The sequence below is a fragment of the Anser brachyrhynchus genome (genome assembly GCF_964034855.1).
Source record: "Anser brachyrhynchus genome assembly, chromosome: 1".
Taxonomy (NCBI): domain Eukaryota; kingdom Metazoa; phylum Chordata; class Aves; order Anseriformes; family Anatidae; genus Anser; species Anser brachyrhynchus.
Genome location: NC_137694.1, coordinates 15,682,080 through 15,697,922, shown reverse-complemented (window position 1 = coordinate 15,697,922; position 15,843 = coordinate 15,682,080). Strand labels below are relative to the sequence as shown.

General features: G+C 49.4%; 1 protein-coding gene across 4 annotated transcripts in view; it reads left to right on the top strand.

Annotated features, from left to right (window-relative positions):
* The window catches only part of LAMB1 (laminin subunit beta 1), a 42,085-nt gene that overhangs the window by 20,923 nt on the left and 5,319 nt on the right, over positions 1 to 15,843 (top strand). For all 4 annotated transcript variants that reach the window (XM_080561463.1, XM_080561464.1, XM_080561465.1 and 1 more), the window contains exons 23-28: positions 215 to 432; positions 1,204 to 1,300; positions 9,927 to 10,296; positions 11,899 to 12,083; positions 13,347 to 13,588; positions 15,502 to 15,705. In XM_080561463.1, coding sequence (XP_080417589.1) covers positions 215 to 432; positions 1,204 to 1,300; positions 9,927 to 10,296; positions 11,899 to 12,083; positions 13,347 to 13,588; positions 15,502 to 15,705 — 1,316 coding nt within the window. The remainder of the gene's footprint in view (positions 1 to 214; positions 433 to 1,203; positions 1,301 to 9,926; positions 10,297 to 11,898; positions 12,084 to 13,346; positions 13,589 to 15,501; positions 15,706 to 15,843) is intronic.

Below are 15,843 nucleotides of genomic sequence, written 5' to 3'. Positions count from 1 at the left end.
CAGGATGATAGGAGCCGGGAAGGCTTGGGTTTCCTTTGTAAAGGAGGAGACAAGAGGAGGAAGGCTGGAGGGCATGCACGGGGTCACGGAGGGCTGCTGCCACCTCACGCTGGGGCAGCAGCCCTAGAGGTGACCAGCTTGAGACCCAAGGAGGGCCAAGGGGTGCATGTCAGGGTGCTGTGCCACACACCCAAGCTGCCGCCTCTTCTTGCAGAGTGTGTCTGCAACTACCTGGGCACCGTGCGGGAGGACTGTGACAGTGCGGAGAGCTGCCGCTGCGAGGCGGCCACGGGGCAGTGCCGCTGCCTGCCCGGCGTGGTGGGGCAGACCTGCGACCGCTGCGCGCCCCATACCTGGAGGCTGGCCAGCGGCACCGGCTGCGAGCCCTGCGACTGCGACACCACCCGCTCCCTCGGGCTGGCCTGCAACGAGGTGAGGAGAAGGCTTCTGGGAGCCACCTGCAGCCTTTCTGCAGCTGGGCTGGGGTAGGATGCGTGCACGGGCTGGGTGCAGTCCACCAAAAAGTGTTGGAGCCATGGGTCAGCCTGCTTGTCCCATAGCGCTCTGCTTGTGTGGCAGCTGGGGGCTGAGGTGTGAGCGAGGCGGGGAGTGAAGTTAGGTGGTCACGCCACGTTGGCTGCCACCACTGCTTGGTGTCCAAAAACACGGAGCTTGATCAGAGGGCTGGGGCACCTCTCCTGTGAAGAGAGGCTGAGAGACCCTGAAGAAGAGGAGGCTTCAGGGAGACCTCGTGGTCTTTCAATACTTAAAGGGGGCCTACAGGAAAGCTGGGGAGGGACACTTTATCAGGGCGTGTAGTGACAGGACAAGGAGAAATGGCTTTAAACTAAGAGAGGGTAGATTTTGATTAGATATCAGGAAGAAATTCTTCACTCAGAGGGTGGTGAGGCCCTGGCACAGGCTGCCCAGAGAAGCTGTGGCTGCCCCATCCCTGGAGGTGTTCAAGGCCAGGCTGGATGGGGCTTTGGGCAGCCTGGTCTGGTGGGAGGTGTCCCTGCCCATGGCAGGGGGTTGGAACTGGGTGGGCTTTAAGGTCCCTTCCAATCCAACCAACTTCGTGGTCCTGTGACTCTGCACGCCCTGCTCCATTAGTGGTGTCCATGCTGGTGCTGGGTGGGGAGGGGGAAGAGCCTTCAGGCTGGGGCAGCCCTGCTGAAGTGGCCGCGTCCCTGTTTCTGGCAGTTCACAGGGCAGTGCCACTGCATGCCGGGCTTCGGAGGCCGGACCTGCCGGGAGTGCCAGGAGCTCTTCTGGGGAGACCCGGGCGTGGAGTGCCGAGGTGAGTGCAGGCGCCGTGTGGCCTTCGCGCCTCGGGAGGGCGGGAGGTGTGGTGGCGGCCATCTCAGCGCTCCGCCGCCTGCCCGTGTCACTCCGGAGACGTGACAGGGGCCTGGTGTGGCACTCGTGTGGTTTGTTGTATTTCTTGTTGGGCCCTTGCTTGGAGACCAACTTCTCTGTTTAGAAACTAACTCTTTAACCTTTACTTTGCAATGCTGGGAGGTAGACCAGTGTGGTTAGAAAACCCTCGTTTGGATTCGAGAAATGATCTGGAAATAAGTTTATTTGCCTTTTGATTTTACTTACTAGAAGACTCCTGTCCCTGTTTGTGTTTTGTTAGGGAGACTGTAGTTGAAAAAATAAAGTTTTTGATTTAGCAGAAGATCTTCCTTTTATTTCAGATTAAAGTAGAAGAGAAAGCAGAGACCATAGAGCTAGTTAGCCATAGCTGCATGTGGGAAAACAGAGTGCCATGAAGTCAATTGTTTAGAAAACTGGATTCTCTCTGTCCTTTCATTATAAACAAGTCTGTTCATTAGCTGGAAAAGAAACTTCAAACACTGTCCAGACCAGAACAAACTTGTATCTCTGATCTGTTCAAATAGGAGTCTTTGCCAGGAGGGTTTGCAATAGATTAAGGTATTTTTTCCTTCAGGGAGGAATGTGCTTGCTGTGGTCTTTAATAAATCCTTTACAATAGGGATACCTCAGAGCCCATTATCTAGGCAGGTAGGAAGGTCACAGTTACCTGGTTAATGCTGCAGATGAAAGGGCTGGGGAATTGTCCTGGTTCCTGAGTACATATTAAGTTTCTCATTTCGGAGGCTGTGTGTGTTCTGGCCGTGCCGGCTGCCTCCCGCTGCTCCAGGGCAGTGGTTGTCTGCTGGTATCAGCTGTCTCCATCAGGGTTTATTGATGGGGTCCATCTGCATACCTTATCAGCAAGATTTTGCTGCGTACCAGCATTTCTGACCTCTCATCAAGTTTCTGCTGCCTTTAGGGCGTGTGAAAACCTGCTTTTTAGCCTTTATGAAGTAAAAAGAGGATGTATTCCTCCAAAGTCATTTTTCTTACAAAAGCACTGCGCTTTCCTTCAGACCTGTCGCCCCTTCTGCTTCCAAGTGACACAGCCTCCGAGGGAGGGGAACAACCTCTTCTCATCCCTCATTCAGTCCTGACTGGTGGAAGGGTGGTGTTCAGGCTGTCAGAAACGCAGCCGCTGCGTGGGAAGGTCGTAGCCTGCTGTGATGAGTGGTTTGCAGGCAACCTGGAAAACTGTGCCCTTTACAGAGTTACAGAGTTGCAGAGCAGTGCCCTGGAAAATAGCTTAAATGGGGCCTATAGCCAAGGCGAAGCTGAAACTGAGACAGAAGGGTGTTTGTCACAAAGACAAGCCCTCGCTCAGCCCAGGCGGCCAAATTGGCCACGTTTTGTATTGCATATGAGAAAAAAACACAAACTAGTTTGGATTGGGAGCTGTCAGAGAGCTCTGAACCATGTGAGTACTGATGAACACGCTTCAGTGCAGGCACCAAGCTGATGTGGAGGTGTGAACATCCATCCTGACGTCTCCACAGTGAGATCCTCCACCAGCCTGGGCAAGCAGCCTCTGCCCAAGGTTGGAAATTACAGGGTGAATCACTCAAGGGACGGTAATGTCTGACCTCTTCACGGGAGGTCTTCGGCCTGGTGGCACCAGTGGATACCAGGTCCTGTTGAGAAATCAGGACTGTGCTGCCCACGCTGCTGTGACACCCTTTAAAATGTTTGAGTAAGTAAGAGAGAAATTAAAGAATTACAGAGATGTGTGGATGTGGCCCTAGGTCCCAACACCATCTGCTGGAAACCAGACTCCAGGGCGTGCTTCCCCACTATCCCTGTTGGCGGCTGTGACTGTTGCCGGCTGATGCCTGTGGCTTGTCTTTTTCTATAAATCTTTGTAAAATGGGAGACGGTGAAGCAGGAGATGGAAGAGGTTGGGGTCCTGGTGCCGTGGCAATCAGAAGGGAAGTTTTTGCACCTGTTCTGGGTGCTTTGATTTGCAGTGTGTGCTCCCTGCAGTGGAGAAAAAGTGTCTTCTGATGTCTCCCTTCTGCATCTCCTCAGTGCTCACAGTGGGACCAGGCTGCTGGGGCATGCAAAGGTGGGTGCCTACATTTGGGTAGCACATCAACCCTTCAGTACTGGGGACAGTGCCACCACCCACGGGTGTCCACTGGGAACTACACACCTCAGAGAGCACCCAGAGTCTGTAGGACTGTGTCCTTGGAGACTGCTTGCCCCATACATAAGCATAGCACGACGATTATTCATCTAATTGAATGTAATTCCTGAAAACGGCTCAAGGAAAGGTTAGAAGATCGAGGAAAATCCCGGTGCATCTCAGCCTCGTGCAGGTCCCTGTGAGGACTGCAGCAAGCGGGAGCTGAGCAGAAGCTCTGCTTGTGGGGCAGAGCCAGCCCCTTTGCCAGACTCTCCAGCTGTTCCTTCAGCTACGATCCTGCGCAAGCGTGCGTGTGAGTGTGTGCGTACACATAAAAATCCTTGCTAAGGTAGTAAATGACAGGATTACAAATTTCATGAAACTCAAGTCTCCCGGGCGCCCTGCTGGAGCTTTTCCAAAGCCTGGCAACCAAACTGCAGGACTCAGCATGCTGAGCTCTGCGCCGACTGCAGCCCACGTAGCACGTTTCTGGCAGCAGACTCCAGGCTCCCGAGATGCCTCTGAGATACCCCGTGGCAGCAGATGCAGCTGGAACAGTGTGTTTGCGTGGTATATATGTGAAGCGTACGTGTTTCATAAAATACAAAGGATGTGACAATTTTAGTATCATTGGGTTTTTAACAAATTGAACAAAGAGAACAGACCCCAGTTAGGAAAGGGCACTGTAGGAGGCTGAAAGTTAGGTTGTATTGCTATGTCCCCTTTACATGAAGGGGACACGTGTCAATGTTCTTCTGTGCTGGACCTGAGTATCTTAAAAAAATAGGCTCTAACTGAGCTAAGATGAAAGGAGTGTTGTTGCTTTTATTGAGCGTTCATTACCGACATCGGCAGAAGTTTGCTTTTCTCAGTTTTAAGTCTTTGTTGAGTTCCTGGTGCTGAAAATACCTGCACTGAAAAAAACTTCATTGAAAGTTATCCCATTGTCATTTAAGAATAGGCTTCGTAGTCTTAATTTAACATCTGAGTCTTAAACTAGGCACGAAGGCTGCTTTTATAGGAGGTGTTAGTGGTGTGGAAAGAAAGATCAGCAGACGTTTCATCTCCTCTTGTGAGAAGCCTCTAAAGGAAGTCAGGCAAGTTCAACACTAAAGAAAGTACAATTTTCACTTTCTTAATTTTAATCGACCTGTGGTCTTAGAATATTGTAACGTGTATTGGCTGTTTTCCAGGAAATTGCCCTTCTGGCACAGTCTGCTAGCATGTTAAAATGCAGCACAACTCTGGTAATTCTAAGCTCGAACGGATCTTATCTTAACACTCGTACTGAAAATTGTAACGCCGAGGAGTTAGCAATATGCTTACGGTGTAATTTGAGTCAATAGCTGATTGTTCAGAAGAAATTTGCTAGCTCTGCAAAACTTCCAACCTTACAAATTGCTGAATGGTTTTATCATCATAGTGCCTCGCTACCACCAGGAGATGATGCCAGGAAATCGTGTTTGAACAAACTCATTGTTTTCCTTTTTTTTTTTGCTGTGGAGGAGTTAAACATTTGATGCCTTCTGTCCCCGATCTCAAGCAGTAAAGAAAATATTTCTGCAAAAATGCTTTCTCTTCAGTGTTGTGTAGAATTATGTAAGACTCTTGCTTGTTTCCTATCATCCCTTAATAAGTCTTTAAACACCATGACTGCCCTTTGTACAGCCCTTTCGTGATCCGCAGATCATCTCAGCTGTGGTAGCAATATGTTAAGTTGCAGTTGTTGAATCAGAAGCGAGTTGTGAATATTTAACATCAGTGGGAAAGGTAGCAGAGCTGTCAGAGCAAGTGAAAGAAAAATAGTAAAGGAAAAAAAAATAGTAAAAGTGAAATGCTCAAAAAGTGAAATGATCAAGATGGTAGGAAAATAACCCATGGGTACTCTGTGCTTGTATGTGCGCGTGTTGATGTGTATGCACGTGTGTTTGTGAGTAGATGCAGCTACAGTCTTTTGTAGTCACAAATTGCTAATCAGCAGATCCTGCCTACGAATTTGGCTAGAAAATTCTCCTGCCAAAATGTGATTTCATTTAAATTGGAGTATGCGCCAGCAGAACGTCTGATGGAGTTAAACACTCCATTAAAGGAAACAATACATCCAGTTCCAAAATGACATTTCAAAACAGAAAACTGTTGTTTAATTTAGAGAATGCTCCTTTGAAAACCCTCAAGTCCTTGGCCAGTGATTTCAAAAGACTTCTTTTACTCCCCTGTATTTTCCATGGGAGGTACTTGAGTTTCCAGCCCTGCTTACACGAGGACAGATTTGATGTGTGTCTAACAGTGATCTTCAAAGCAGCCCAGTCCATATAACCTTGCTGTCATTCACCTCGGCCTTCTTCCACCTCTGTCACTGAAAGAATAGTCAGCTGTTTGTCAAGAAGGCCATTCCCAACCCAAACAGGTTAAGGTATCTAGATCTCTCCTAGTAAACTCAGTGTCTTTGTGGTTTTATAGTGCAAATTGAACCTCTCTTCCCAATCTCTGGTCACGTACGCCATAGGCAAGGCATTTAAAAGGAGCTTACAGGACTTTGTTTTTCCCTGTTCCTCATGTACTATCTTAAGCCATCCATCATTAGCAACTGAATAATATCTGAAAGATTTTTGCATCTGTAAACGTGCCTGTGTGCTTCTTGATCTTCTGGGGAAAAAGTAGATAACCAGCCGTGTGCTCAAATTAGACGTGGTATTAATACTCAAGTGTTTCTTATGAACATTTTGGTTAAGAGTCAAAACCTCCAGAGCCAAGCTCTGCTCTGGAGGGTGTGTTTGGCTCAGCCTGTGTGAGTACATCAGAAACGGAACTGCTGTGACAAAGGGGCATCATTAGCCCCACAGGAGCTGAGTCGCAGCGTGGCCAAAGGAATATCTGGACATTAATGTGGTGCTGGGGTATTTTCGCAAAAAAATGCGCTGGGCGTGGTGTGCTGGCTCATTGTGGCACGGCATTCACTTCATACCAGCAGCTGATAAGAATCGAGGCATCTCCTGTTTTCATATCCCCACTCACTGACGGTGATAACGTCTCACGAAGCCTTTTGGTGGTGGTGCACCCACCGTCACGGATGGTGGATGTGCACTCAGCACGTGGTTATTCCTCCACGAGCTATTTGCAATCCTGTGCTTTTCCAGTCCGCACGAGGACCTGGAAAGGTCTTCCTTTCCTTTCCCGCGGATCCTGGCTCTGTCACCGTGCTTTTGCCCCTTTAGGACAAGTTTTTTGAGAACTGGCCACAGGTGAAGTCAGTGAAGGGTTTGCTTTGAAGAGAAGATGCTCTCTGCAAGGGCCTCGGACTTGCTTCTTGCCAGGGTGTGGAGTAGGCTGTTGGTGGCCAGAGTACAGGCCTGCTCTGCTCAAGGTGTTGGAGATGGTGGAGGTCCTGTGCCACAGGGCCTCGGAGAGCAGAAAAACAGTTTCTATGGGTTTCTGGCTGGCCAAATACCATCATTAGCACAGTGTCTCTGGAAATGGGAGCCCACCATCTCATAGAGGTACTCACAAGACTGACTAGTGAGGAACAGAGCTGGTTCCAGCCATGGCGGGAAGCACTTGGCTGAAGTCATCTAGACTCTAAAAAAGAAGATCACATGCAACCAAACACTGGCACGCACGTGGCACTTGTGAGATGAAAGGTTTGTTCACAAGGTGTGAGCTGTAAGAGGAGCAGTGATTCTTCCATGAGAACCTCAAAAATGTTGCAGTCAGTGACGCAGTAAAGATGTCCGTGGACTGTAGCTAGGGAGACCATGCCACACGCGTAGAAATGCCTGAAAAATATACAAAAGGGAAGGAAAAAATGACTGGGATCTTTCTACTCTAGTGCCAAGGGAGGCCTTTTTCTTGTTTTCCTTTAAACTACCTGACTTTACTTAAAAATACAGATAAAATTCTCTTCATTTTACTTTTTATTTTGAAAGATGTTCCTGTGCGTGGTTAATGTCTTGGGTAGATCATGAAAAAGAGGACATCCAATGCTTTTGAAAGCTTTCTTTATATATGTATGTTGCATTCACACAGCTGGACCAACTCAGAGCCAGCAGTGCCTGGGCTTGATGCAGAATCCTAAAATGGGGAAATAACCCATAGTAATGTTTCTGTCCGCCTTGTGTAATTTTCTCGTGGGTCCCACAAAGCTCAGTTCGGACATTTCGTAGAATTCCAGAAGTGTAATTCTCCCAGCTGCTCGGCTGTATTTGGGATAAATTACTTCTTTCCTATTTATCACCTCCCAACAGGCAGCCCTGGAGTTTTGACTTTGCAAATGAGCTAGTGCTTAAATTCCCCTCTCCTCGGGCCCAGCATTTTCTGGCTCCAGAGATTCTGTAATCCCCATTACCATGTAAATGGTACTAAAGCCATGTCGTCTGCCTTTCCCAAACATGCAGGTATTCAGGAGTAGAATTACCAAAACGTTGTGTTGGTTTTTTTTTGTCACTTTAAGCTTTTTAAATCCGCAAGTAAATATAGTGATCTGATTTGCCAGCAGCAAGCATTCGTGTAACTTGATCGGATCTCAGCCCCTTTGAGAAAACCCACATGTCATTTAGCCTCTCTCTGTGCAGTGGAATTTGGACAATCCATCATTATAGCGCGGGCCCTGTTAGCTGACAGAAGGGTTAACTGACCTCCTTCCACCAGGAACTCCACAGTTTGCCTGCAGGGAACCTATTCCTCGGCGAGCTGACTACTTAAGCACTTTCGATGTAAAGGAAAAACAATCTCTTTGTGTCAAGATATAACTCGAAGAACAAAGGCCCATTTTGCTCAATTGCGCAGGCAGCAGAAGTTATTTTTGTCTCTCGCCCGATCGTATTCGCGTTGTACAAGAAAGTCATTTTGCTGAGGGCTGATTTGTTCTGCCGAGGCTCTTTGTGCACTTCTTGAACCGAAGACCACCACTGTGGGTTGACATCGAAGCAGACAATGCCCAAGCTTGAAAACGGCTTTGTGCTGTGCCCTTTTCCAAGGGGGCATGTGCTTGGGGTGTGCGAATTGATTTATGGACCGCTTTGAGCCATTAACCTCCTCCAAGGATGCCTGGTAAATGGATGTGTAAGCGAAGGCTTTTATCAGGCACCACGATCCTCTCCCTGTGAAAGGAATGTGTGCTTGACCTGCCTCAGCTTTACTGTACCGCCAAGATAAGCGGACGATCTGCATATTTGCAAGGCCTCTCTTCAGAGGGCCGTTGGAAATGACTGTGCATCAGGAATTTAATTGAGTAACTTCTCTTCATGCAGGCTAGTGCCAAAGAAGTGCATCCTTCTGCTAAAAGCTCGTTAAGAAGCCTGCTGCTCAAACATTGTCCCTGTAATTGTGGCAAGCACCAGGAGCCCCTGGGTCTCACCTGATCAGCACACAGGGATAGGCAGGTGGTCACAGTCGCAAAAATAAAATAAGAGTGAAAATACATTTCAGGAAGGTGTAAATACCAACTGTGGTGCTAACAGTGTGAGTTAATTTACCAAAAATCTGTTAATCAGCCACTAGAGGGGGATGAGCAATGTGTGGGCTCCTGGTCGCTCACACCCAGGGGGGAGAGGACTTTACTCAGCCCCTCAGGCAGGGCTGCCCACGACCACATTCTTCATTTTGCAGCTTTCTGCCTGATCTTTACACGTCTTCCCTGTTCTCCAGGCATCAGCCCAGTGCCAGGCTCCTCAATGCTTGTCTGCGTATGCTGTGGGGTTGCATTCACATCCCTCCCCCGAATATTCGCCCAGCAGCTGTGGTAGGAGCACGTCCTGGGCCAGGCCCCGTGCCTTTGTGTACGAGATCTCTGGAGGGACGTTAGCCTGTAGATTTGTCGTGTTCTTCTCTGAAACCACCTCAATTTTAGCACCCACGGTATCTTTCAGTATGGGGCTCTGCGGCTTGGAGATGCAGAGGAGGGTGTTTACTTTTTGGATTTTTGCTGGATCCCTTGCTTTCCCCCTGCTCCTGTGCTGGCGGAGACAGCAAATGGTTGTTCCTCGTTCGCTTTTTCCATTTCACTCATGTTTTGCCCTTAAACCCTCTGCAGTGTGCCTGCCTGTCATTTCTTTTCCTGCCTGGGAAGCCTTGCCCTACTGACCCGCACTGTAGAAATAAAACTGGGGTCCCTGTCTTCATTTGCTGTCAGATTGTCCCCCCAGCTTTGCAAGGTGCATCCATATTGTGCCTGTTTCTGAGAGGTGCAAACCAGGCACTCCCGGTCTGCCCAAGAGTTACTGCCCTGTCTCTCACCCCTTTCACACCCAGTCCTGGTTCCCCCACACCCAGGCACATCCATAATTAGCTGACTATAACCCAGACACAGCCCGTTTCTACTCTCGTTTCACCACTTCATTACAGCCGTTTTTGTTCGTTTTGTCTGCCTGCCAGCCTCACTACCCGTTCCCTCGCCTTATCCCTCACCTGTGCCTTTTTCTCCTCGCAGCGTGCGACTGCAACCCCCGTGGCATCCAGACCCCGCAGTGCGATCGCGCCACCGGGCAGTGCATCTGCAACGAGGGGGTGGAAGGGCCGCGCTGCGACAAGTGCTCCCGGGGCTACTCGGGCTTCTTCCCCGACTGCGTGCCCTGCCACCAGTGCTTCGCCCTCTGGGACGTGGTCATCAGCGAGCTGGCTAATAGGACCCAGCAGTTCCTGGACCGGGCTAACGCCCTGAAAATCACTGGGGTCACTGGGCCGTACCAGCAGACGCTCAGCACCCTGGAGGAGAAGCTCGGGGAAATTAAAACCATCATTGCTCAGAACCCAGCCGCCGAGCCCCTGAAGAACATCGGGAACCTCTTTGAGGAAGCAGAGTGAGTACAGGTGGTGTTACGGGGGTAAATCCAGCTTGGGAAGGAGTGGGAACGCCAAGGAGCTGGGATGTAAAGGAGTGGCCGATGTCCCCGCACTGGGCTCGAGGACACCCTGGCGAGGTACGCCGCTGCTCCTGGCGCTGGAGAGCACCTCGCCACCTGGAGCATCCATCCCGCGGGCACAAACCTGGCCGGGGAAGGCAGGAGCAGCGCAGGCACCGTGCCCTGGCAGGGGGTGTCCCGCTCCCGCTGCGCAGCGGGCAGCTAATTACCAGCCAGCCACTCGCGCTTGCCTTGCGCTCCCCCGGGGCAAAGGACAAACACTGCTATTGTGCGAGAGGAGCCAGAGGGGAGAGATTAAATTCCTGGATTTCCGTATGGAGCCGATGAGTTGGAAACTTCGGGCTTCTTTCTCCGCTCCGAGCCTGGGGTGGGGGGGAGCGCCAGTTTTCTAACAGCTCTCGTTTCCATTCTTCTCACAGTAAGAGCCCTGCATTTTGTTTTAAAGGTACGCATACTGAAGAAGGCAGTCTGGGCTTTCGCAGATCAGGCAGCTGTGCAACCGTTCCAGGCTTGCTTATGCACTGCAAGGGGACTGCACGGAGCAAAGGGGAGAGGATTAAAGCACAAATGTCTCAATTAGGGATACGCCGTGCCCTGCAACTCCCCCCCCTCCAGCTGGAGAGCTGGGGGTTGCTGCTGCTGCGCTGGGGCTCTGGGAGTACTGAGGGAGCTGAGAGCAGCCAAGGAGCTGCTTTTCCCTAACATCTGCCTGTGTCTGCTCTTGTTCTTCCTCGTCTTGAGGAACTATTGGGCTTGAGGACCCCTGGAAAGCAGCAGGCTGCTGAGCTATTGAAGGATGTAAACCGATTGTAAAGATTAAATACTGCCTGATTCTTTCAGAGTGAGGAATAACTGGGTATGGTGGGATTGCCATGGATGGGAATAGCTTCCCATGCCCAGCTCTGTTCTGCAGCAGCTCTGTCTTGGATCGTGCATTTGCCTTTCCTTTTAGGGTTATCCCACCAGCTGAAACCTGCTCGCTGAGGCTGACTGCAGGAGGTTTTCCTTCTTAGTCCTAGAGAAGCAGCTGGTGAGGAGAGATCTTTATAGAGGAGTTAAAAGAATCCATTGTATTAAAACAGGCTTTCCCCCCCCCCTTCCCGAAGTTCAGATCTGTCCCATGAGCTCGTAGTAATCAAAACTGCATTTGTAGCTGTGTGGGATGAGAAGCAAATTATGTATGGATCATAGTAGTCAACTTTGACCTATGCAGTTGCCATGATACAAGAGCATTACACCAGCCCTCTGGAATCTGCCTCCAGTTAATCTTACACAAAGCAGCTGTTTTCTGAGCAATTTGGTGCTTTGAGTTTATAAACGTGCTGTAGATTAAAAAGTAGTTTTGTGTGATAAAGGAAACAAAACAGTACTCTAGGTAGGCATGTTGTTACAAATCACTTCTAGCTCCACCGAGGGAGGACAGGTCCTGCCGTGGGAGAAGCATGGCACAGCTCTCACTGTTACTCTTCACTGAAGTCAAACGCTGAGGCTCACAACCTTTCCTCCTCCCCCGGTAAGTCCTGCTCCTCTGTCTTCCAGAAAGCTGACAGCAGATGTTACGGTTAAGATAGCTGACTTAGAAGAAAACCTATCAACCTTAGCAGAGAAGAGCAACAGCACAGACGGTGACCTGAGCGCGCTGGAGACAGATGCCAAAAGCCTAGACCGTGTCGTGAAGGAGCTTGCAGAACAGCTAGAGTTCATCAAGATCTCTGATGTTCGGGGTAAGTGTCGCGGGGAGGGGGAGAGAGCAGTGGGGTGGCTGAAGATTTAATTAGTGCACAGTTTTAAATACCGGGTTAATCTTCTAACGTGTAATAAAAGTCAGCTCTTAGGAGGGCAGCTTCGCTCTGTGCGTTAGCTGAGTTGCTGATGCAGCAGGAGCTTTGTTTTGCCCCCCTCACCCCTTCTTTCCCTCCCTCCATGTATTGCAAAGCTGGCTCAAGTTCTTGGGGCACAAGAACTTAAGAGACTTCAATTAAAGCATTTTAGATGAGGCACAGCGGCTGAAAGCGAGGCCGATTCCAAGATACACCTGCACAGTTCATTTGCTCTCCCCAGGCTGTGAAATTGCTTGAAACTGTTTGAAAAACTACCTGTGTCTTTAGGAGCACACCGTAAGAGAGCCCAGTTCTTCCAAGGCACCCAAGCCTTGTGTGCCCACTGGCACAGTGAAGTGCCAAACCCCCCCACAGAACCAGAGCTGGCTGGGGAAAGAGGCAAATCACAAAGTTATTGGGAAGTTTTCAAAGCTGACTTAATTCCAACTTAAAAGAAAACAAAGTATTTATACATATATATATATACACACATATATATAAATTTCCAGCTTTGCAGGTAGTCTGAGATTGTTTCTGGTGAATGTGGGATTTCACAGAGTGTGGCAAAAAGGTTGTAAAAACTCGGGAGTCCCTGGCTTGTGGCATTCTGTGGAAGAAAGCTGCCCCGAGGTACAGAGCATGGCTGCTCCGTGGGGACCCTCGCACCTCTCAGGCCTTTCCAGCAGTTGTCCAAAACTAACGCTTACAGAAATCAGAATCTTTCATCAAACAGTTGTTTCTTGGGAAAGTTCTGACCACTTTCCACGCAGTGACTCCGTAAGCCAGACATCCTAGGGCAAGCAACAAGAGCTAATGGCGTAGGGGACTCCCTAGAAAATGGATTTGTGCCTTGAGAACCTAAAAGGTTGGAGCTCTATTTGCCCTCAGCACGAGCAGAATTCAGTCAGTCCCTGGGGTCAGAGAACCGCTTAACATTAAAATCCAGCAAACTCGACACCTTTCAACCAGGCAAAAAAGGATTTTTTTTTTAAAGACAGGCCAAATTCTGTCCCCTTTACAACAGCACTGAACACAGCTGTGGGGGCTGTGGTTGCTTTAACGTGCTGCGCAGATCGCTAACCCAGATGTGTGTCTGCCCACCTCCGTGATACAGATTACTTAGTGTTGCTTAACAGATTTCTGAGCAGCTCTGTCTGATTCCTGCAGGGGCCTTGGACAGTATCACCAAGTATTTCCAGATGTCCCTGGAGGCAGAGGAAAGGGTCAATGCTTCCACTGTCCACCCCGATAGTGCCGTGGAGCTGTCAGCACAAACGCGGCAGGAAGTGGAAGACTTAATCGACGAGAAGGAGGCCCAGTTCAAGGCTAAGCAAGAGGAGCAGTCTCGCCTCCTGGATGAACTCGCAGGCAAACTGCAAAGCCTGGATCTCGCCGAAGTGTCAGCAAAGGTACGCAGCTAAGATGTGCTGGTAGAAAACCCACAGCAAAAGTTGTGTTTTTTTTTTTTTTGAAGAAGTGACAGGCAGTGAAAAACTGTTCAGAGCTGGATAGTGTGAAAGACACGGTTTGTTCCTGAAACATACACATTTCACTGATTTTTGAGGTATTCCGTGGGCTCTGAGACACCTATGGGCTTTCAGGCAGCAGGCCTTCATGTCGTTCTCCCTCCTACTTCTCCCCAGCCCTGACAGAGCATCCATCTTTTCCTCACCTCCTAAGCCAAATCCCTTTGCTGTGGGCAGAGCTCTCAAGTGCAAAGTTCAGCAAGTCCACTGGACTGAGAGCCAGCCCCTTAAGTCTTCGCTCACACGCTTGCTTTCTTCCTTTTTGCGCTTTCCCAGAGTACATGCCAGGGCAGCACTTCTGCTCACGCTGCCCTCCTGGGTGTCGCCACGCTCCCATCCTCCTGCTTGGGGCAGAGCAGCACTTAAAGGGAGCTGGAATCAAAAGGGCACATTCTCTGTTGAAGCTGCCTGCTCATCTGTAAATACGATCAAGGATGGCTTTTTCTTGGGAGAGGCAGGGTGTTCTCTGGGTTTCTCTTTGAAGCCAGGCAGCTGCATTCAGAGAACAATCCCGCTTGAAGTCCCGACTGGAGGGGAGAGCTCATTAACTCCTCGGGGCAGGGCCAGGCCTGTGTGAGGGGATGAGGTCTTCACACAGGGAATTGTCCCCGGTCCTTTACAACTGCAGCCACCCCACCCCGCCTTTTTTCTTGGGAAGAAAGAGGCATCTTTTTGTTTAGCTTCCCTTGCCCTGCATTCCTGCCTAATGCGTTCTTGAGGACTGAGAGTCTCGGTTAGATGTTTATCAAGGCAGTAAACACGAGTTGCTCGGAGGTGTAATCACGGGATGCCAAAAAAAAAAAAAGTTTTTTGCTTTCTAGCTACTGCCGGGTTGCATGCCAAGCAGGTAAGAGGGAATCATTTACACTTCACAGGAGACAGCTGCAGCTCACTTGGTTTTTCCCAGAGAGATTCCAGGCTGCAAAGTACGTGTCAGTTAGCAACTACCATTTGGCATAAGGAGCGTGGTGGAAAGGGAAAAGTACCTCACAGGAACGGGGAATTTCTCAGTTTGCCATCTGGCTAAAACAACTTCTGTGATTTCATTGCCCACTTGACCAAGTAGTGGATAATTCCCAGTAAAAGCTGCTGAGTGAGGCAGTTTTGTTTGACAAGTCAAACTTGATATCTTCTTTGGGAACACTTCATTGACACAAGTCATAATTTGGAGTTATTACGGAAAGATGAAACCAGAACAAACATTTCATGGTAGGGAAGGGAACAGCTTTTCAAGAGAGGTTAAAAAAAAAAAGTTTCCTGTTGAGCTTGGAGCATTTCAGCTTCTATTTTATCTTTTCCTTTGCTCTCCTTAGAGAGAAAGGAAAAAAAAAAACTATCCTGCACGGAACACATTCTTCCTTTTAAAAAGTTGCTTGGGATGGCCAGTTTTTCCTCCAACAGTAGTGAAGACTAGCTTCAAACAAAAGGAATACAGACAGGGGTAGCTTCCAGCTTGAAATCAAAGCCTAAAGGCAGCTTTCCAGTTAAAGATGACATCTGGCAAAAGAGGACAATGAAAGCAAGGCTTCCCTCATACCCCCTCTTTACTTCAGCATCTGGGAGCTAGCTGGTTGTTACCCAGTTAAGGCAGGAAGGTGTGGAAGGGGCACAGAAGGATTAATAGCGTGCTGGTGTGGACCTGATGCAGCTCTCCTTCAGCTTCCTGTGCTTTGGTACTTGAGGCCCTACTTGGAAGGGGTAGAGATGGTGCCAGGGCAGCGCCCTATTCCATCACCCTCGCAGCTCAGCAATGGGAGTAAAGCCGGGACTGTTGCACTTGTCTCTGTCTGCTGCAGACGTGTGGCACCCCCCCAGGAGCCTCTTGTGCCGAGTCCGAGTGCGGCGGCTTGAACTGCCGAACCGACGATGGGCAGAGGAAGTGCGGAGGACCTGGCTGCGAGGGGCTGGTGACCGTGGCGCACAACGCCTGGCAGAAAGCCATGGATTTCGACCGAGACATTCTCAGCGCCTTAGCAGAAGTTGAGCAACTCTCCAGAATGGTAATATGCAGAATCAATTGTTACAATAGCAAAAAAATCTTCTAATTGTAGCACAAGTTTAGACACTAATTGACAAAGTATGTGCCTGGCTTACTGCAAAATATTCTTTCTAGTTGCGTAACATCGTCATACACAGAA